At 43.2% G+C, this 22,145-nt stretch overlaps 2 protein-coding genes and 10 non-coding genes across 12 annotated transcripts; 1 reads left to right on the forward strand and 11 right to left on the reverse strand.

The window, feature by feature from the left end:
• Window positions 1–1,196: 1,196 nt before the first annotated feature.
• Window positions 1,197–2,443, reverse strand: LOC149275233 (N-alpha-acetyltransferase 38-A, NatC auxiliary subunit). The gene is made up of 3 exons (XM_089504815.1): window positions 2,387–2,443; window positions 1,619–1,790; window positions 1,197–1,309 (listed from the first exon to the last, which is right to left on the reverse strand). Exons 1-3 carry the CDS (start codon window positions 2,441–2,443, stop codon window positions 1,197–1,199), a joined length of 342 nt encoding a protein of 113 aa, XP_089360941.1.
• Window positions 2,444–2,745: 302 nt separating this feature from the next.
• LOC149275234 (cytochrome b5 domain-containing protein 1-like) lies at window positions 2,746–6,862 on the forward strand. The gene is made up of 4 exons (XM_089504817.1): window positions 2,746–2,905; window positions 3,485–3,561; window positions 6,064–6,282; window positions 6,632–6,862. The coding sequence occupies exons 1-4, from the start codon at window positions 2,746–2,748 to the stop codon at window positions 6,860–6,862; spliced, it is 687 nt and encodes a 228-aa protein (XP_089360943.1).
• A 4,344-nt stretch (window positions 6,863–11,206) lies between these two features.
• On the reverse strand, window positions 11,207–11,288 carry TRNAS-UGA (transfer RNA serine (anticodon UGA)). Its single transcript has one exon. It is a non-coding gene; the product is annotated as a tRNA-Ser (tRNA).
• A 531-nt stretch (window positions 11,289–11,819) lies between these two features.
• Window positions 11,820–11,901, reverse strand: TRNAS-UGA (transfer RNA serine (anticodon UGA)). Its single transcript has one exon. It is a non-coding gene; the product is annotated as a tRNA-Ser (tRNA).
• A 410-nt stretch (window positions 11,902–12,311) lies between these two features.
• TRNAS-CGA (transfer RNA serine (anticodon CGA)) lies at window positions 12,312–12,393 on the reverse strand. The gene has a single exon. It is a non-coding gene; the product is annotated as a tRNA-Ser (tRNA).
• A 1,180-nt stretch (window positions 12,394–13,573) lies between these two features.
• TRNAS-AGA (transfer RNA serine (anticodon AGA)) lies at window positions 13,574–13,655 on the reverse strand. Its single transcript has one exon. It is a non-coding gene; the product is annotated as a tRNA-Ser (tRNA).
• Window positions 13,656–14,040: 385 nt separating this feature from the next.
• TRNAS-UGA (transfer RNA serine (anticodon UGA)) lies at window positions 14,041–14,122 on the reverse strand. Its single transcript has one exon. It is a non-coding gene; the product is annotated as a tRNA-Ser (tRNA).
• A 410-nt stretch (window positions 14,123–14,532) lies between these two features.
• On the reverse strand, window positions 14,533–14,614 carry TRNAT-CGU (transfer RNA threonine (anticodon CGU)). Its single transcript has one exon. It is a non-coding gene; the product is annotated as a tRNA-Thr (tRNA).
• A 529-nt stretch (window positions 14,615–15,143) lies between these two features.
• Window positions 15,144–15,225, reverse strand: TRNAS-UGA (transfer RNA serine (anticodon UGA)). Its single transcript has one exon. It is a non-coding gene; the product is annotated as a tRNA-Ser (tRNA).
• A 534-nt stretch (window positions 15,226–15,759) lies between these two features.
• Window positions 15,760–15,841, reverse strand: TRNAS-UGA (transfer RNA serine (anticodon UGA)). The gene has a single exon. It is a non-coding gene; the product is annotated as a tRNA-Ser (tRNA).
• Window positions 15,842–16,251: 410 nt separating this feature from the next.
• TRNAS-CGA (transfer RNA serine (anticodon CGA)) lies at window positions 16,252–16,333 on the reverse strand. The gene has a single exon. It is a non-coding gene; the product is annotated as a tRNA-Ser (tRNA).
• A 533-nt stretch (window positions 16,334–16,866) lies between these two features.
• TRNAS-UGA (transfer RNA serine (anticodon UGA)) lies at window positions 16,867–16,948 on the reverse strand. Its single transcript has one exon. It is a non-coding gene; the product is annotated as a tRNA-Ser (tRNA).
• Window positions 16,949–22,145: the final 5,197 nt, after the last annotated feature.

A 22,145-nucleotide genomic window follows, 5' to 3' on the forward strand; every position in this document is an offset into this window, starting at 1 on the left:
GTAGTGTGTGAGGGAAGGCTGTTACATGTCAGGGTGTAGTAGTGTGTGAGGGGGAGGCTGTTACATGTCACGGTGTAGTAGTGTATGAGGGGATGCTGTTACATGTCAGGGTGTAGCAGTGTGTGTGGGGGGGCTGTTATATGTCACGGTGTAGTAGTGGGTGAGGAGAGGTTGTTACATGTCACGGTGTAGCAGTGGGTGAGGTTGTTATATGTCACGGTGTAGTAGTGGGTGAGGAGAGGTTGTTACATGTCACGGTGTAGCAGTGGGTGAGGTTGTTATATGTCACGGTGTAGCAGTGGGTGAGGCAGTTACATGTCACGGTGTAGCAGTGGGTGAGGGGGAGGCTGTTATATGTCAGGGTGTAGCAGTGTGTGTGGGGGGGGCTGTTATATGTCACGGTGTAGTAGTGTGTGAGGGGAGGCTGTTACATGTCAGGGTGTAGTAGTGTGTGAGGGGGAGGCTGTTACATGTCACGGTGTAGTAGTGTATGAGGGGGAGGCTGTTACATGTCACGGTGTAGTAGTGTGTGAGGGGAGGCTGTTACATGTCACGGTGCAGTAGTGTATGAGGGTGAGGCTGTTACATGTCACGGTGTAGCAGTGAGTGTGGGGAGGCTGTTACATGTCAGGGTGTAGCAGTGTGTGTGGGGGGGCTGTTATATGTCACGTTGTAGTAGTGGGTGAGGAGAAGTTCTTACATGTCACGGTGTAGTAGTGGGTGAGGTTGTTATATGTCACGGTGTAGTAGTGGGTGAGGAGAGGTTGTTACATGTCACGGTGTAGCAGTGGGTGAGGTTGTTATATGTCACGGTGTAGTAGTGGGTGAGGAGAGGTTGTTACATGTCACAGTGTAGCAGTGGGTGAGGTTGTTATATGTCACGGTGTAGCAGTGGGTGAGGCTGTTATATGTCACGGTGTAGCAGTGGGTGAGGCTGTTACATGTCACGGTGTAGCAGTGGGTGAGGGGTGTAGTATAAGGATGATTTCGGTAATTTCATTAAATATAAATACATTTTAATCAGAACGCCGCCTGGAACCCGGTTTGCATAAATTATCTGACAGCGTGTTAACAGACTTGTAAGGCTGGTCACTGAGCCGCGGGTATACGTCAAACACTCTCGCGGTGCTTTCGCCTTCTCTCCTCGTTCAGCAGGTAAATAGTTAACAGTCCTAGGGGGTCCAGCGTCTGGGGACTCAGAGGTACTGGGGGGCCGTGACACTCTCGAGCTCCACTTGGATGGACACAATATGGTGGCCGGGGACCATGGCGAGACCCAGAACCCGCGGCTCTCTGATGGGAAACGTGTCTGCGGAAAGAACACATACCAAATCAGCCCTGCTTTCTAACCACTGCCAGGTTACTATGACATCATACCGACCAACAGGAAGTTCTTACATAGAAGGACATCTAGTCTGCCCAAGTCTCCTGCCCTTAATCAGTTGTTGATCCTGTCTTAGATTCAGGAGCCAGTTAGACTAGATTTAGTTTAAATTCCCTCATTACCACTTCTGCTGGGACGCTGTTCCACTTATATACTACACCTAGGTAAATTAGCCCGTGGCACCCCCATTACTTCACGCATCCCGCCAGTCTCAGTTTCCGCTGATTATCTCACCCGACGGTCGAAGGAATTCCTGCGCGGAGCCCAAGATGACGTTGCAGTCCCGGTCTGTGCAGAGGAAGCAGCCAATGAGCGACCGTCCGTCCGTCATCTCGATCCGCATGTTCCGGTTCAGGAGAGATTCCAGTTTGTGACGGGCAGAGTCACCCAAATCGCTATCCGAGTCCTGCAGAGACACAAATTACCCCGAGTGACAGGACACGGAGGGCAACCCGGAACAGCTAACATACCCCATCAGAACCCGCCGAGTAACAGCGTTGGGTATATCTGCCCCAGACGTAACTTACATACCCAGCTCAAGAGAGGCTGTATCTGCCCCAGGGGTAGATGATATAACCGACGTTTATCTAAAGGAGTAGCGGCTGCGCCAGCGCTAGGTGAGGGGGCATATTTGCCCTGGTAAGGGTTTCAACAACCTAAAAAGGGCAGCAGCCCAGAGGTCTATCTACCCCGGCTGGAGGCATCATAGGCTGTAAAGTGTTTATCTGCCCCGGCTGGAAGTTTATACACAAAGAGAAGGATTCTCTATCTAGAGCTTTATAGCCAGAGGAGAGGAGTGTATCTGCCCCAGCAAGGGGTTTATATACAGAGGAGGGGGCTGTATCTGCCCCAGCAAGGGGTTTATATACAGAGGAGGGGGATGTATCTGCCCCAGCAAAGGGTTTATATACAGATAAGGGGGCGTTTATACACAGAGGCCCGCCAGTAACAGAGCAGAGGATATATCTGCTCCGGCTAGGGGTTTATAGCACAAACTCTTACCCCAGCCGTGGGGCTGCTCTGCCTGCTGCAGCCATTCTCCTCCAGCTGAGCCGCCATGATGATCCCCACACACTTCACAGGGACTGGTTAAACCGGAACTACAACCCCCATCAGGCTGTGCGTGAGCAGGAGGCGTGATGCTTTGTGTTAACCAATTAGCGCAAGGGCTGGCAGGATGTTACTCATAATGGACAGGTTGAGAAGTACACAATTTCCAAATGTACCCGGAACTCGTCATGCGTTGACTCAAAGCCAGGCTTGATTTTTCTTTTTAAACCTAGAAACAGGAAGCGGAAGTATGGCCTGGAACGCAAGCGTAAGTGAAACGCAGAAATGTGCAGGCAGCGCGTCCTGTTACCATGGTACCTGCCAGTGCTGGATATGCAGACATGACCGTCCCTCCTCGGCGCCCGTTCTATACAAAGCGTGAGGTCTCTCGGCACTGCACCCTCACCGATCTCTGGGTGTCCTACCTGGGCAAGGTGTACGATCTTACCCCGCTGGCCAAACAACACAAAGGTGACCCGGCTCGGTGTCAGCTGCGTGGGGCATCTGTGTCACTCGTGGGTGGGGAAGACGGGTTCATATCCATACACGATCCGGTGACTTATTGTAACATTTCCCCTCCTTTGGACTAAACTCCCCTCCTGTCCTTTGTTAAATCCCTTTAAGTGAGATGCTTCTCTTACATGATTGTAAGCTCTTTGACCTATTACATATTACGTAAGTGTGTCAGGATGAATAGCGCACATTAGTCACCCTAAGTATTAATTAGGAGCTGCTCACATCCGTCCCTATGGGTCCCTGCCGGTACCGGATCAGAGAATTTCCCTGCCTGATCACAAGTGGCAACCTTTCCTATTTCGGTTCCCATTGACATATAATCTGACCTGCTGGTGGCCCCCGAGTGATGGCGTCAGGGCCCCTGGGATTCTCACACATTTAATTATTATTTATTGATTTATATGGCGCTGTCCTATTCCAGAAGAAGGAGTTGTGGGGGGGGTGCTTTAATATTTGAAGTATTGTTCTTGGCTCTGATTGGCTGCACCGTTTCCGAAGCTGTTTAACCGGATCTCTCTCTCTATTCTCTTACAGGGGACGTTTTGTTGAAGCCGATCATTATGGCCGCAGGAAAGGACATTAGCCATTGGTTTAATCCCAAGACTGGTGATGTAAGACACAGACAGTACATAGCTTCCAAATGTCTCTGTTAAGGAGAGACAGTCTCTCTTTGGAATTAAATGCCTGTACCCCTCCTCCCCTCCCCTATGCCCTTCACTATTCTCCTGATGCCCCTCTTTCCTCGCCTGATACCCCTCTTTTCTAGGATCTTGGAATGTTTGCTGGGTACGATGATGTCACAGGGTTCCTAAAAGCCCCTAACAATGGGCATAGAAACAGCAGGAAGCAGTTTTATGAATTAATTGTGTAAATAAAACCCGCTATTCTTCTTCTAAATGCCCCACTCAGTTACACAAATACCCAGCAACGGGGCACAGTCACATAAAAAGTCTGGCCAAACATCTCCACTTTTGGTCTTGTCTGTCCAAAGGACGTGGTTCCAGAAGACTTGTGGTGTGTTCAGAAGCAACTTTGCAAACCTAAGCCATGCTGCCATGTTCTTTTGAGAGAGAAGAGACTTTCTCCTGGCAACCCTTCCAAACAAACCATACTTGTTCAGCTTGGGTAGACAGGACATAACAAGTGGTATTTAACATAACAAATTGACTTACAGAGTCAACAGGTGAGGAGGGCCCTGCGCACAGGAGCTTACAATCTAGAATCTAAACTCCTATGGAAGCAGTAAGGCTGTGCTTAATTTTTCACACAAAGCTTCTACATTTTGGCTTTTTTCCCCCTTTTTTTTTAATACACGTTGTAATATGTCACACGTTGTTCATCTGAGCTAGTAATTACCTAATTTCAGACCTGCTGAGGAGCAGCTAATTGTTAGTATGTCCTGGTATATAAGACCATAGAATTCAAAGAGCGTGTACTTCCTCCCCCCCCCCACATGAGTATATATATATACAGCAAATAAAGTTGATGCACTAAGCGGGTCTTCTTTTTATAAAGTTTATTAGCTTGGTGAAGGTCCAACACACACATATATATATATATATGTGTGTATATATATATATATATACAGGGCCGGCCTTTGGGGTGTGCGACCGCACAGGGCGCCACACTCCAGGGGGCGCCGCCGCGGGGTCCCACGCCGACGCCAGCCGACGACGACGCGGGGTCCGACGACGCCACCGCGGGGTCTGCTGTCGCCCCCTCTGGACCTAGATTAAAACATCAGGGGTTTTTTTGGTTGTTTTTTTAACTTTATTTAAAATCCTCAATGTTAAATAAAGTTTGAAGGGGCAGGGGGGGTAGTTTGAAGAGACAGAGGGGGGGTCGTGAGGGGGGGCGCCAGAGGAGTAGTTCGCACAGGGCGCCAGAACACCTAAGGCCGGCTCTGTATATATATGTGTATATGTATGAGCCGTATTACTGAGATACACAGAATTGTAACTGCAGTAGCAGTAATTACCTTGTGCACCCTCTACTGGCTGCAGGTTGTATTGCAGTCGGTAAACGCTTACACTCTAGAGCAGACCTGGGCAAAGCACGGCCCGCGGGCCACATCCGGCCCGCTGAATAGCTCGGACCGGCCCGCAAAGAGTGTCCTGGTGACTCACCAATGAGTCCGGTGTCAGCAACGGGAAGCAGCGAAACTATGCACTCCGAAGCCTTGTTCATTTTGTTCACTTCTGTGCTGTGCTAATAGTTATTCAGGCCTTACTTATTCAAGCACCTCTACCAATGACGTAGGCTTGAATAACTTTATTAAACAGCACATAAGTTAACAAAATGGACAAGGCTTCGGAGTTTGTAGTTTCACTGCTTCCCGATGCTGAGTAAGTGATGCCACTGTAACTTCTGAGTGCCAGGATGCTCGTTGCGGACCTTGGGGAGTGCCAGGACAATCGTTCCACGCTCGTCATTTACCATTTTTTTAAGAAGGGATAGTATATGTATGCAGTATACAGGTATTGGTAGAATGAAGTTAAGGGCTCATGCACACTGCTGTAGTTTCGCCCGGGCCGTAACCCAGGCGAAACTACGGCGTGCTGCTGCGGAGAGGAGATGGGAGTGCTCCTTACCGCTCCCCTCTCCATTGGCAGACACGGGGGCCGCGCCGTAAAACGGGGTGAAACACCGGTTGCTCACCGCGCCGTATTACAGCGCCATTCATTTTCAATGGCGGCCGTATTCTGGCCGCAAATCGGGCGGCTGGAATACGGCCCCATTACGGCAATGTGCATGGAGCCTTCGTATGTTGGTCTGGCCCTCTAAAACCATTCCAATTTCTCATGTGGCCCCATGGGAAAATTAATTGCCCACCCCTGCTCTAGAGGGAGTTAGGGTATAAATCACTATGATTTAGATCATCCCTTGATAAATCTGTAAAGTACAGATAATTTCTTGTTTATTAGGAAAATGTGTTCGATATATGAAGGTAGTATTTGACAATGGATGAGAATCATTCTATCCACCTAGTCTGGCCATCTCTGAAAATTTTTTGCTGCTGTGAAAGTCTTGTCTTATATTCGTCATAACCTTAGCTCTATCCCATGCATGTTTTGATTCCTTACAAACCCCTCTCTCTTATTCCTCCCCCAAAGATTAAGACGTACATAGATCCGCAGACAGGCTGTTTGAAGTATTACACTCCTCAGGGACGCTTTATCCACGTGCCTCCATCGTATCCGTCTACAGACTGGGACAATAGCTTTGGGCGTCCATGGTGGAGGGATCCTTCCTATGAAATCGGTATCCTGTCTTCCAAAACCAGGTTCATCCGTATCATCAATACGCTGACTTCTCAAGAGCACACTCTGGAGGTGAGGAGCCACTAGAAATAAAAAAAAAAAAAAAAAAAAAAGATTCTGTTATGGTCTCATCACCATAGGAAAAAATTGATGATCAGCAACTTGCAATAGCGATAAGACAGTTTTTCAAACTTCAGACTAAGCTGTGAGCTTGACCCAGATGGCAGGATCTGGGTGTTTGACCTTACCCTTGAAAGGTGACGCAGAATGATCGGTGAGTCTGCCCCAGCTCTTGCAGGGTGATATAGACAGAAAGAGTTGTGAGTTTGACCCTCCTACTCCAGGGTGACAAAGAAGGAGCTGTCAGTCTACCCCCCCCTTCAGGATGACAGTCCATATATGAACCCAATTTCTATTGTAGGTGTGTTCAGAGGAGAACATGTGGGAGATCCTGCACCGATACCTGCCCTGTAATGCCCACGCAACCAGTTACACGTGGAAGTTCGATGGGGTTCCCCTCGACATGGACAAAACCCTGCAGGAGAACGGAGTGCGGGACGAGGACGAGGAGTTCGAGCAGCTGACGATAGATTCCGACCTCTTTACACCCAGTATACTCCTGTATTTTAACGATGACCTCACTGAATATTAGAAGACAAGAGTAACGATTTGTGGCGAGAACAAACGTAGCCACGATTACGTCCTATAGCTCATCATTAAATTGTAGTGCCAATCTTACCCGTCATGACAGTCAGTGCCTTATTAGGAGGGGGTATATTTTAATGCCAGTAGAAACAAGTAATTCTATTATATATTTATACCTGTGAAATATTATTATAGCAGTTTTTGTCTGTGTCTGTGGCCAAAAGCAGCAAGGAGTCCACAATAAATCTGTTTCATTTTGTAACTTTTGATGGTTTCACAGTCTTCCTTTAGTATAATCACAGTAACATAATAACATAGCAGTAACATAATAAGTTCCTCCCCGCTTTTTATCAAGAAGACAGGAAAAAAACAAATACATTGAAGCGATTTCCAATTATGCTTCAAAACGGAGACTTCCTTTTTGACTCCAAAATGGCCTCTGATTTCTCACTAGATCAACAAACTAATCCTTATAACCCGTTATATCCCTGTATATTCCTCGTATTATATATCATATACTCTCCAGCCTGTATAACTTATCCCGTCCTTATAACCCGTTATATCCCTGTATATTTCTCATATTATATATTATATACTCTCCAGCCGTATAACTAATCCCGTCCTTATAACCCGTTATATCCCTGTATATTCCTCATATTATATATTATATACTCTCCGGCCGTATAACTAATCCCGTCCTTATAACCCGTTATATCCTGTATATTCCTCATATTATATATTATATACTCTCCGGCCGTATAACTAATCCCGTCCTTATAACCCGTTATATCCCTGTATATTCCTCATGTTATATATTATATACTCTCCGGCCGTATAACTAATCCCTTCCTTATAACCCGTTATATCCCTGTATATTCCTCATATTATATACTCTCTGGCCCCCGTATAACTAATCCCGTCCTTATAACCCGTCATATCCTTTTATATTCCTCATATTATATACTCTCCAGCCGTATAACTAATCCCGTCCTTATATCCCTGTATGTTCCTCAAATTATATATTGTATAATATCCAGCCTGCATAACTAATCTTTTTGCTCACTCTTCTTTCCTTAACAACATAGATTGAAAGTAAGGTTGTTTTCTTTGCTGAGAGGCCGGTAAAAATCCTTTATGTTATATCCTTACAACCAGGTTCACTTCAGACTCACTGTCTGCAAGCGTAGAAAGTGCCTCTACTGACTTCAACAGAAGCTCTTTCCTGCAACTGATTACCTGCTTCTAGTCTCGATAAAGACGACGTTTATCTGAACTCTTCTCTAAAATAGACCTTTGTTAGCCGTTGTGAACAGGATTCGAACCTGCGTGGGGAAACCCCATTGAATTTCAAGTCCAAAGCAGTAAACAGTGTTCCCCCTAAGCTGTGCGCTTGTGCGCGTACATAGCTTTTAGAGAGAGTGCACACGTCCAAAAATTGTGAGCACAACCAGTAGCGTACCTAGCAGGGGGGGGGGGGCGTTCTTCCCCGGGTGCCGATCACCAGGTGAGTGCCACCCCTCCAGAGACAGTAATGTCTGCCGGTAGAGGAGCAGGCTTCGTTGGGGAGATCAAGGATCTCCCTCTAACCGGGGTAAAGACAATCAAGCAACTGACGCACACCGCCTTCCACACTCACTGCACCGGAAGGGCAGGACACAGAAGAAGAAGAGCCTAGAGGAAAAACGAAGAGGAGGAGGAAAAGTGACAGAGAAAGGGTAGGAAAACATCCAGTGAGAGTGGATTAGTAAGTGTGTGAGAGTGATGGGTGTTATGTTGTAGTTTATGCTGAATGTTTGTGAATGAGTGTGTGTGTGATAGCATGGATGTGTAAGTGGGGGGTGGATAGCATGGCATAGGGAAGCTGCAATTACATTCCTATCATGCTCAGGTTCCAGCATCTACTGGCTGCCTGGGCATGATAGGAGTGTGATTGTTGTTGGACCGAAACCGAAAATTAAATAACAATATTAATAGCATATACGATTGCTGTTAACAATCAAATATCCTATTAATATTGTCATTGCCTTTTTCTGTCCACTTTTGGTGTGTTACTTTTAATAAAAGTGTTTTTTTTTGTTTTTAAAGGTGGGGGCGTCATTTTCGTTTTCGGTCGAGTGAATGCTGAATTTTCAGTTTCGGTCCAGAATTTTCATTTCGGTGCATCCCTAAGCCAGACACTGAAGTGGTACACCTACACCACATCAATGATTGGCTTAGTATATAGTGACAGGGGTTATGCTGCATTATTGTCAATGTCTGGCTCAATGTATAGTGATCGGCGTTATCCTGTACCACCGTCAATGTCTGCCTTAGTATATAATGATAACAGTTATGCTGTACCCCTGTCAATGTTTGCCTAACGATAGAAGCTATGCAGTTTTAAAGTGTGTATGTGGGCGGGGGGGGTGCCACATACAGGATCCGCCCCAGGTGCCAAATACTATAAAATAAAATGAAATAATAATTTTTTATTTTTTTTTTATCCTTTATGTGGCCTTGAGCCTCCACTCGTGATTTGCTCATAATTTACTTATGCAGTGAGAATTTCACCTTTAAAATAGACCATGGAAGTGGAGTCAAAAGGGTGGAAATATATAGCGCCACCCCTTGCAATGTGAATTTTTTCAGCTCCACCAACTTCGCTTTATATGGACCGTGTGACAGAGCAAAATGGAAATTAGGAGAGAGGCTTGTCTGTCAGACAGGCTGAAGTTACAGTAAGTAATACTGTTGTGTAACTAATACTATATTATCAGACTATAATGTAGAGTTGTTAACCATGAGCGAGCTGTACCAAAAATATAGAATAACAATTTAAATTGAACATTTGCAGAAGCATATTGTGCGCACAAAATTTTGGCTCTGGGAAAGTTTTTCCACAAGAGAGATTTTCTGCGCACACCACCTAAGAAAAATTAGAGGGAACATTGATCTAAAGCCTTAACCACTCCATTCCAACAATGGAGCCAACAAGTCTCAGAACTCCTGTTCCAGAATGTGAGAGAACAATCTTTAATTTTTTTGCTCTCTCTTCTTCTATTATTTAATGTAAGCCTGTTTTTTTTTTTGCTGAGAGGCAGTAGATAACCTTTATCTTATATCCTTACCACCAATCACTGCTAACACTTTTTAAGCTAATGTTGTGGGATTCAATACAGATTCACTGTATACAAGCATATAATATACCTCAACTGATTTCAATGGAAGCACTTTATAGCCACTGATAACCTCCTTCAAGTCTCTAAAAGAATGCTTCCTGTGAACAGGACTCGAACCTGTGCAGGGAGACCGCATTGGATTTCTAGTCCAACGCGTTCTAGTCCAACAGTTGCTATAGGTTAGGGAGCGCATTCTGCCACAACCACAGGGGGTTGTATATCATGAATTCAAATAGCTTCTTGAGTTTTCTAAAAGCAACTCCAACAGTGGAACTAACAAGGATGATAACTATTATTCTGGAACTTGAGAGAACAAGAGTTTTTGCTCTCTCTTCTTCTATTTGAAAACATGGGTTGAATGTATGGATGTGTTCCTTTGCTGAGAGAAACTGGTTTCCTTACCACCAGTCACTCCTAGCATTTGTTCAAGGATTCAATTCAGACCCACTGTCTGCAAGCATGGTAAGTGCCTCCGCTGATGTCAAAGTTAGCCCTCTCCTGTCATTGATTTCCTCCTTCAACTCTCAAGTAGAACGATGTTTATCTGAACTCTTCTGTAAAAGTAACCTTCACCAGCTGATGTGAACAGGATTTAAATCTGTGCGGGGAGACCCCATTGGATTTTGAGTCCAACGCTTTAACCAGTCGACCATCACAGCTCTGACGAGGGTGAGAAAAGGCATTCTGGCACAACCACAGTGGGTTCCAGATAATCCATTCAAAAAGCTACTTGACTGTCTTACAGGTAACTCCAACAATGGAGTCAACAAGTCTGAGAACTACTGTTCCAGAACGTGAGAGAGAAATTTTTTAAGAATTTTTGATCTCGCATTCTGCCACAACCACAGAGGGTTGTATATCATAAATTCAAATAGCTGCTTGAGTTTTCTAAAAGCAACTCCAACAGTGGAGCCAACAAGGATGAGAACTACTATTCTGGAACTTGAGAGAACAAGAGTTTTTGCTCTGTCTTCTTCTATTTAAAAACATGGGTTGAATGTATAGATGTGCTCCTTACCACCAGTCACTGCTAGCATTTGTTCAAGGATTAAATTCAGACCCACTGTCTACAAGCATAGTAAGAACCTCCGCTGATGTCAAAGTTTGCCCTCTCCTGCCACTGATTGCCTCCTTCAAGTCTCAATAATGATGATGTTTATCTAAACTCTTCTGTAAAATAAACATTTGTCAGCCGCTGCGAACAGGACTCGAATCTGTGCGGGGAGACCCCATTGGATTTCAAGTCCAACGCCTTAACCACTCGGCCATCACAGCTCTGACGATGGAGTTAAAAGGCTTTCTGGCACAACCACAGTGGGTTCCAGATAATCCATTCAAACAGCTTCTTGACTGTCTTACAGGTAACTCCAACAATGGAGTCAACAAGTCTGAGAACTACTGTTCCAGAACGTGAGAGAGAAATCTTTTAAGAATTTTTGATCTTGCATTCTGCCACAACCACAGAGGGTTGTATATCATAAATTCAAATAGCTTCGTGAGTTTTCTAAAAGCAACTCCAACAGTGGAGCCAACAAGTCAGAGAACTACTATTCTGGAACTTGAGAGAACAAGAGTTTTTGCTCTGTCTTCTATTTAAAAACATGGGTTGAATGTATAGATGTGCTCCTTACCATCAGTCACTGCTAGCATTTGTTCAAGGATTAAATTCAGACCCACTGTCTACAAGCATAGTAAGAACCTCCGCTGATGTCAAAGTTTGCCCTCTCCTGCCACTGATTGCCTCCTTCAAGTCTCAATAATGATGATGTTTATCTAAACTCTTCTGTAAAATAAACATTTCTCAGCCGCTGCGAACAGGACTCGAACCTGTGCGGGGAGACCCCATTGGATTTCAAGTCCAACGCCTTAACCGCTTGGCCATCACAGCTCTGTGGTGGCTTTTGAGAAAAGGCTTTCTGGCACAACCACAGTGGGTTCCAGATAATTCATTCAAACAGCTTCTTTACTGTCTTACAGGTATCTCCAACAATGGAGTCAACAAGTCTGAGAACTACTATTCTGGAACTTGAGAGAACAAGAGTTTTTGCTCTCTCTTCTTCTATTTAAAAACATGGGTTGAATGTATGGATGTGTTCCTTTACTGAGAGAAACTGGTTTCCTTACCACCAGTCACTCCTAGCATTTGTTCAAGGATTCAATTCAGAGCCACTGTCTGCAAGCATAGTAAGTGCCCCCCCGATGTCAAAGTTAGCCCTCTCCTGTCATTGATTTCCTCCTTCAACTCTCAAGAAGAACGATGTTTATCTGAACTCTTCTGTAAAACTAACCTTCACCAGCCGCTGTGAACAGGATTCGAACCTGTGCAGGGGAACCCCATGGGATTTCGAGTCCAACGCCTTAACCACTCGGCCATCACAGCTCTGACACTGGTGTTAAAAGGCATTCTGACACAACCACAGTGGGTTCCAGATAATCCATTCAAACAGCTTCTTGACTGTCTTACAGGTAACTCCAACAATGGAGTCAACAAGTCTGAGAACTACTGTTCCAGAACGTGAGAGAGAAATCTTTTAAGAATTTTTGATCTTGCATTCTGCTACAACCACAGAGGGTTGTATATCATAAATTCAAATAGCTTCTTGAGTTTTCTAAAAGCAACTCCAACAGTGGAGCCAACAAGTCAGAGAACTGCTATTCTGGAACTTGAGAGAACAAGAGTGACTGTAGTAGCCTCGACTCCCGGGCTAGGCCCCCTGCAAGAACCAACCAACCATCCCCCCAATAAAGACACGACAACCATAGATTTTGGGTGTAAAAAAGGCCACAGCCGAAATTTATTTAAATGCAGGCCATTGCCACGCAGACCTAAAACCAAAAATAGGTGCGTTAACAGGACAATGACCAACACACAGAACAATAAATAACATAAATTAACATAATTCAACATTAACCATTTAATGTAAGCCATCCCAAGCTTACCAGGTTATCCAGGAACCACACAGGGAAGGACATACCGAGATGCCCAAACCCAAACCTGAGGTTCCCAGTTCCACCTACCAGGAAACCTCCCAAAACCAATGCTCTCCCATCAGCATTAACCCCCTAGATACCTGGTAAGCTAACGCACGACCGTGACAACAAACACACACCAGAAGAACACACACACAAAAGGAATAGGGAGGGAGGGTGGGACAAAGAGTGAGTGTCAGGTGAGCCAAAATGGAGACTGCTCCATTGGCGCCAAACCCCTAAATAGCCCACCGTTAACCCCTCCCCCCACATTCAAAAAATGCCGTCAGGACCTATCCCTGCTCGGCACACAGTCAACGGCCCACTAAGGCCCATTCTGAGCACGTGGGCTTCATTTTTGCTCTCTCTTCTTCTATTTAAAAACATGGGTTGAATGTATAGATGTGCTCCTTACCACCAGTCAATGCTAGCATTTGTTCAAGGATTAAATTCAGACCCACTGTCTATAAGCATAGTAAAAACCTCCGCTGATATGAAAGTTTACCCTCTCCTGCCACTGATTGCCTCCTTCAACTCTCAAGAAGAACGATGTTTATCTGAACTCTTCTGTAAAACTAAAGTTCACCAGCCGCTGTGAACAGGATTCGAACATATGCGGGGAGACCCCATTGAATTTCTAGTCCAACGCCTTAACCACTCAGCCATCACAGCTCTGATAAGGGTGCCAGAAAGCTTTCTGGCAAAACCACAGTGGGTTCTAGATAATCCATTCAAACAGCTTCTTGACTGTCTTACAGGTAACTCCAACAATGGAGCCAACAAGTCAGAGAACTACTATTCTGGAACTTGAGAGAACAAGAGTTTTTGCTCTGTCTTTTTCTATTTAAAAACATGGGTTGAATTTATAGATGTGCTCCTTACCATCAGTCACTGCTAGCATTTGTTCAAAGATTAAATTCAGACCCATTGTCTACAAGCATAGTAAGAACCTCCGCTGATGTCAAAGTTTGCCCTCTCCTGCCACTGATTGCCTCCTTCAAGTCTCGATAATGATGATGTTTATCTAAACTCTTCTGTAAAATAAACATTTGTCAGCCGCTGTGAGCAGGACTCGAACCTGTGCGGGGAGACCCCATTGGATTTCAAGTCCAACGCCTTAACCACTCGGCCATCACAGCTCTGTGGTGGCTTTTGAGAAAAGGCTTTCTGGCACAACCACAGTGGGTTCCAGATAATTCATTCAAACAGCTTCTTTACTGTCTTACAGGTATCTCCAACAATGGAGTCAACAAGTCTGAGAACTACTATTCTGGAACTTGAGAGAACAAGAGTTTTTGCTCTCTCTTCTTCTATTTAAAAACATGGGTTGAATGTATGGATGTGTTCCTTTACTGAGAGAAACTGGTTTCCTTACCACCAGTCACTCCTAGCATTTGTTTAAGGATTCAATTCAGACCCACTGTCTGCAAGCATAGTAAGTGCCCCCCCGATGTCAAAGTTAGCCCTCTCCTGTCATTGATTTCCTCCTTCAACTCTCAAGAAGAACGATGTTTATCTGAACTCTTCTGTAAAACTAACCTTCACCAGCCGCTTTGAACAGGATTCTAACCTGTGCGGGGGGACCCCATTGGATTACGAGTCCAACGCCTTAACGACTCGGCCATCACAGCTCTGACAAAGGTGTTAAAAGGCATTCTGACACAACCACAGTGGGTTCCAGATAATCCATTCAAACAGCTTCTTGACTGTCTTACAGGTAACTCCAACAATGGAGTCAACAAGTCTGAGAACTACTGTTCCAGAACGTGAGAGAGAAATCTTTTAAGAATTTTTGATCTTGCATTCTGCTACAACCACAGATGGTTGTATATCATAAATTCAAATAGCTGCTTGAGTTTTCTAAAACTACAACAGTGGAGCCAACAAGTCAGAGAACTACTATTCTGGAACTTGAGAGAACAAGAGTTTTTGCTCTCTCTTCTTCTTTTAAAAACATGGGTTGAATGTATAGATGTGCTCCTTACCACCAGTAAATGCTAGCATTTGTTCAAGGATTAAATTCAGACCCACTGTCTACAAGCATAATAAGAACCTCTGCTGATGTCAAAGTTTGCCCTCTCCTGCCACTGATTGCCTCCTTCAACTCTCAAAAAGAACGATGTTTATCTGAACTCTTCTGTAAAACTAACCTTCACCAGCCGCTGTGAACAGGATTTGAACCTGTGCGGGGAGACCCCATTGGATTTCAAGTCCAACGCCTTAACCACTCGGCCATCACAGCTCTGACAATGGTGTTAAAAGGCTTTCTGGCACAACCACAGTGGGTTCCAGATAATCCATTCAAACAGCTTCTTGACTGTCTTACAGGTAACTCCAACAATGGAGTCAACAAGTCTGAGAACTACTGTTCCAGAACGTGAGAGAGAAATCTTTTAAGAATTTTTGATCTTGCATTCTGCCACAACCACAGAGGGTTGTATATCATAAATTCAAATAGCTTCTTGAGTTTTCTAAAAGCAACTCCAACAGTGGAGCCAACAAGTCAGAGAACTGCTATTCTGGAACTTGAGAGAACAAGAGTTTTTGCTCTGTCTTTTTCTATTTAAAAACATGGGTTGAATGTATAGATGTGCTCCTTACCATCAGTCACTGCTAGCATTTGTTCAAGGATTAAATTCAGACCCACTGTCTACAAGCATAGTAAGAACCTCCGCTGATGTCAAAGTTTGCCCTCTCCTGCCACTGATTGCCTCCTTCAAGTCTCAATAATGATGATGTTTATCTAAACTCTTCTGTAAAATAAACATTTGTCAGCCGCTGTGAGCAGGACTCGAACTTGTGCGGGGAGACCCCATTGGCTTTCAAGTCCAACGCCTTAACCACTCGGCCATCACAGCTCTGTGGTGGCTTTGGAGAAAAGGCTTTCTGGCACAACCCCAGTGGGTTCCAGATAATTCATTCAAACAGCTTCTTTACTGTCTTACAGGTATCTCCAACAATGGAGTCAACAAGTATGAGAACTACTATTCTGGAACTTGAGAGAACAAGAGTTTTTGCTCTCTCTTCTTCTATTTAAAAACATGGGTTGAATGTATGGATGTGTTCCTTTACTGAGAGAAACTGGTTTCCTTACCACCAGTCACTCCTAGCATTTGTTCAAGGATTCAATTCAGACCCACTGTCTGCAAGCATAGTAAGTGCCCCCCCGATGTCAAAGTTAGCCCTCTCCTGTCATTGATTTCCTCCTTCAACTCTCAAGAAGAACGATGTTTATCTGAACTCTTCTGTAAAACTAACCTTCACCAGCCGCTGTGAACAGGATTCGAACCTGTGCGGGGGGACCCCATTGGATTTCGAGTCCAACGCCTTAACCACTCGGCCATCACAGCTCTGACACTGGTGTTAAAAGGCATTCTGACACAACCACAGTGGGTTCCAGATAATCCATTCAAACAGCTTCTTGACTGTCTTACAGGTAACTCCAACAATGGAGTCAACAAGTCTGAGAACTACTGTTCCAGAACGTGAGAGAGAAATCTTTTAAGAATTTTTGATCTTGCATTCTGCCACAACCACAGAGGGTTGTATATCATAAATTCAAATAGCTTCTTGAGTTTTCTAAAAGCAAATACAACAGTGGAGCTAACAAGTCAGAGAACTACTATTATGGAACTTGAGAGAACAAGAGTTTTTGCTCTCTCTTCTTCTTTTAAAAACATGGGTTGAATGTATAGATGTGCTCCTTACCACCAGTCAATGCTAGCATTTGTTCAAGGATTAAATTCAGACCCACTGTCTACAAGCATAGTAAGAACCTCTGCTGATGTCAAAGTTTGCCCTCTCCTGCCACTGATTGCCTCCTTCAACTCTCAAGAAGAACGATGTTTATCTGAACTCTTCTGTAAAACTAACCTTCACCAGCCGCTGTGAACAGGATTCAAATCTGTGCGGGGAGACCCCATTGGATTTCAAGTCCAACGCCTTACCCACTCGGCCATCACAGCTCTGACAATGGTGTTAAAAGGCTTTCTGGCACAACCACAGTGGGTTCCAGATAATCCATTCAAACAGCTTCTTGACTGTCTTACAGGTAACTCCAACAATGGAGTCAACAAGTCTGAGAACTACTGTTCCAGAACGTGAGAGAGAAATCTTTTAAGAATTTTTGATCTTGCATTCTGCCACAACCACAGAGGGTTGTATATCATAAATTCAAATAGCTTCTTGAGTTTTCTAAAAGCAACTCCAACAGTGGAGCCAACAAGTCAGAGAACTACTATTCTGGAACTTGAGAGAACAAGAGTTTTTGCTCTGTCTTTTTCTATTTAAAAACATGGGTTGAATGTATAGATGTGCTCCTTACCATCAGTGACTGCTAGCATTTGTTCAAGGATTAAATTCAGACCCACTGTCTACAAGCATAGTAAGAACCTCTGCTGATGTCAAAGTTTGCCCTCTCCTGCCACTGATTGCCTCCTTCAACTCTCAAGAAGAACGATGTTTATCTGAACTCTTCTGTAAAACTAACCTTCACCAGCCGCTGTGAACAGGATTCAAATCTGTGCGGGGAGACCCCATTGGATTTCGAGTCAGATATTTTATGCTAGAAAACATGTATTCTATATATTCTGTATTTTACATGAGCACAAAATGGAGTCAGAGCCATTTTATTTTATTTAATCATATAACGGTTATTTCTGTGTGTCTTTGTTCCCTCAATAATTGAGAACAAAGAAGTATTCAGTATATATGATCCAATTAATGTTATCTTCCATGAGAAAGTTAAGGAGTAGACACTGCATATCCTTAGGAATGTAAATTGGAATGGGGGATACGTCGTAAGACCACCAAAACCTAATTTACTACCTAGGAGGCAACGTCTGGAGATATGGGTGACTACAAAGACCTGATTTACTATATAGGAGGTAACATCTAAAGATAAGGTGACCAAGGATAAATTCCTAACACATATGTAATGGTCTTAAGTTATTTCTTAGACCAGAGCGTCTCTCGGAGGTAAATTAAGAAATTACAACGATGTAAATATGAGTAGAAGTCCTAATTATAATGGGTAAAACCCACCGTTATGATTGGAGAATTCCAATCAAGAGGTGGAGGCTATGATAATAAGCTCTGTCTTTAAAAGCTTATGTTTTTAATAATTAAGGGTCGGACCTTAAAAAAGAAACGGACCTGAAACAGACAGACCCTGACGGACTCATTTAAATTTACCCCAGAGAATTGGAATCTTAAGATCCTGGCACCATAATTTTACTCTTAGAATTACTTTGAGTCCCAATCTATATAACTTTTAGTAAGTTATATTTCTTTCCACTTAATTTCTTGCCACTGAACCTGGATTAACTTCTACAAGGACCAGTTGGACAACAGCAACAAGTGGTGGTAAATATAATTGTTTTATTATTCTCACTAGAGGTGAATTTTGTCTTCTTCGTATAGAATTCCCTGTTTCTGGGAAATAGTATATTGCATTATTGTATATGACGGCTTGTGAGACTGCAGCTTATAACCCGTGATAATAACAATAATGAAAAGGTACTTTTACCTGTAGATGAAGTTTGACATTATTTGCATCTATTAGGAATGTCACTGAATACTCTTGGACATTATTAAGTTATTTTAAATTGTCATATTAGTTAAACTAATATAATAGAGTTAGTGATCTTTTTATTACCGCCCTGATTATCATTTTTGGTTGCTGAGTGGGATGGAAATTAATGCTGTGTTAGACTCATAAAGTACTAATTCATATTGATAACTTTCGATAATATACCGTATTTGGATATACTGCAATTTGACATGTTTTAAGAACTTTGTGTTTATATTATGCACTGTTTGACTCATATATAGATTTTATAAATTGTATTCACAATAAATAAATATTTTTGATTGATTATTATTGTGATATATATCTGATTTGAATTATAATTTTCGGCGATCTGGAAGGATTTAGGATCGGAGATAAAATATAGGGTATCTCCTTAAATTAACAAGATCATACTGACAATCAGTTACCCTGCTCTTAGCATCAAGGTATTGGCCATGAAGTGCCAAATGCTTATCATTTAAATCATCAAACTTTAGTCTCAACTGTTTGTACTCTGCCTGAGTATCATTTAACTGATCCAGGGCTGTTTTAGAATCTTGCAATTCTTTTTGGAGACTAGACACTTCTTTATCTCTAGTTTCACGATCTCGCAACAACCGAGAAGCCAATACAAAAAAATAGGGCCAGGAAGATAAGATTAACCCTTCTCGCTCCTTCAAATCTGATGTTTGAATAATAGCATTCAGATGTCCAACCAAAGGTGATCCTTCAGACCATTCATTTGTTAGGGTCAATTGTACATTATCCTTAAGGGATTGGAGCCACTCTCCATAAGTCCCTTTGATTTTCATATTTTTATGATAACCTCTCATAATATCCTGTTTAATGTTATTAACATGTACCAGCATTTGTGCTTTATACATCGAAACATCTTCATCAGAAGCAGCACTCGATTTGCTAGATACAGACATGTTTTATGCACTGATCAGTATGCAATACACAGTACCAGAAATATACTATGTGAAACAACCGAAACTCACAACAACTACCGTATACCAATAATTTGAATTATTCTTTACGTGAAATATCTCAGCAGTGCCTCCAAGTATGTCATGGGGAGATACGAGAACTCCAAGCCAAATTGTCTAACCAGGATAGTGTGCAAATGCCTAAGCTATCTTTGTATGGTGAAGGTGATGAAGGGGTTAAAACCCACACCACCGTAACAGAGTCTGCTGTTCTGAGTATAAGTAAGCAATTACAAACTCTACAAGAACAGGTTAATCAGATGGCTTCTGTCCAATCACAGTGGAATCATAAGGTTAAATGTTCTGATACACGCGATTCCTCTGACTCTGATGAAAATCAGAGTAGTGATAAAAGTGATAGTGAATGTTCCGTTTATTCAGAAGGTCATGTTTCAGGTGAACCCTCTGTGATGTTACAAGGTGCCAATACGGCCAGAACACACAGATCAGACGGGCGCTCCCGTAACTTTAAAGGAGTGAAAAAGGGTACTAAGAAATTACCCGTACCTGTCTATGATGCCCCTAAGGTAATTAAATTCCTTAAGGAGACTGTTGCTGAATTTTCTAAAAAGGGCACAGCTAATATTGCTGACCATTTAGAATCATTTGAAAGGGCAATGCAGTTTTTGGGAATGGATGATGATATCCATAAGAAGCACTATGTGTCGTGGACTTTTTCAAGTCATCACAGACATTACTTTGAAGGTTTACAAAGCATGCGAACCCTATCTTGGTCTAAAATGAAATATGAGATTAAGTTAGAGTTTGGACAGTATAAAACTGTCTCTGCTGCTAAGAAGGCTGTGTATAATCTGAAATGTAGACCTCACCAAAGTCCTAGAGAGTTTTTAACTGTTCTAAAGAACGCTTATTCTCTTACAGAACGTAAACCCAGATATGATTCTCGAGAATTCCGTGATCTTTTCTTCTATGCAATGCCTTCTCCAATTCGGACAAATCTTGCTAGAGATTATGATAGCGATTGTTCATTAGACTGGCTTGTTAATGAATGCATGACGCTGTATACAGTACTGCATGCCAATGATGACTTGCCTGATAAAAAGAGTCAGAAATTTCATGGACAAGAGGTGGCAGAAACCCAAGTCCATCTGGGATTAGAATCACAGAAAAAGAGAAGCTATGCTGAGGTGGTTAAATCCCCAAAACCTCAGAAACAGGAATCGGCTACAGCCTCACATGTTGTCAGGCCTAAAACTCTTAATGTGGAATCCCAGGATAACAAAGGACAAAGTCCTACTGCCAAAAAGAATCCACAGTGGAGGAAGGGTAATTCCCAGTGGAATAAAAACCCTCAGGCAAGGAGGAAATTTTACAGGACTAATCGGGACAGATCCAGCCAATCTGAGTCTGATAACTCCCAACAGCCTCAGCCAAATAACTCCAAACCTAATAGGCAGTACAGGAATGGGAAAAACAATTTTCGTCATCATGTCAATCAAATGAGTGACCAAATGAAATTGTTAACGGAGCAGATGACTAAATTAAGTCAAACTATGGCTACAGCGACCACCAATCCTTTTTTAGGGGTAGGTCCTGCTACAATGCCAGCTCCCCCGCAATAGATCATAATGAAGTTAAAGCCGATGTGGCAATGCAGGGATGGTTATCAGATGATATAATTCCTAACCCTGTTTTACTTCCAGATCCTTATTATCTATCGGATGATTGTGTTATTGATGGTAAAACCTATGTGGTCCCTCCACTTTTGGCTAGGGGGGACGTGTCTGTAACTTTATCTTCTATTTTGCAGCCAGACCAAATGAATCCGCAAGCTAACTTGTCTTTAAAAGCACCTAGTTCGCAGGAACCAGCTCCGAAGGAGTTAACCGATGAGATGCCAACTGCTAGGAAGAGCTTGAATGCTCAAGACATTCCTGAGAAGGAAGAACTAGTGGGTAAGAGTGTGCATACATCAGTACAGGTTGGAACTATTGCCGTGACAGGTAACGTATGGAAGACAAGTGATATGCTGACACATTCTAAGTTTTTATGTGAACTCGAAGAATATGAGGGAAGATATTATGTTTCTGTAAATGTACAGGATTCATCGCCACAACCCTTCATGGGGTTAATTGACACTGGGTCACAAGCGACTATATTGTCAAATGTGTACTTTCAGAAGGTAATGGACTTAGCAGCAGAAAAGCCGAAGCTAAGAGATTTTCCAAATACTCTACTGAGTGTTGGAGGTAATTCCCTTCATGTCGTAGGTTCTACCTGGTTAAAGTTTACCATAGGTAATAAGACCTTGAGACACCCGGTAATAGTGGTAAATCTCCCCTATGACCGATTGATTTTGGGTATAGATCTACTCAGAAGACTTAACGTAATCATAGATTGTGTGAATGGGATTGTATGGTCACAAACCAAAGTACCCATTCCATATGATAAGTCTCATCAGCAATCCAGGCGTAATTGCCATGTGATTGAGGAAAGGCCAGACTCTATTGAAATTCATTTTAGGAATAGTCAGTCATCTGATGTTACTGTTTTGCAGGTTAATGATTTTATTTCCCCTGCAGATGATCATTCCATAAAAGTTCAACCGGAGAGGATCCGAAATGTATCTCTGGAAGGCGATGT

The sequence above is a fragment of the Sceloporus occidentalis genome, unplaced genomic scaffold, assembly GCF_023333645.1.
Source record: "Sceloporus occidentalis isolate IW3139 unplaced genomic scaffold, rSceOcc1.0.p SCAF_292, whole genome shotgun sequence".
In the NCBI taxonomy this organism is placed as follows: Eukaryota; Metazoa; Chordata; class Lepidosauria; order Squamata; family Phrynosomatidae; genus Sceloporus; species Sceloporus occidentalis.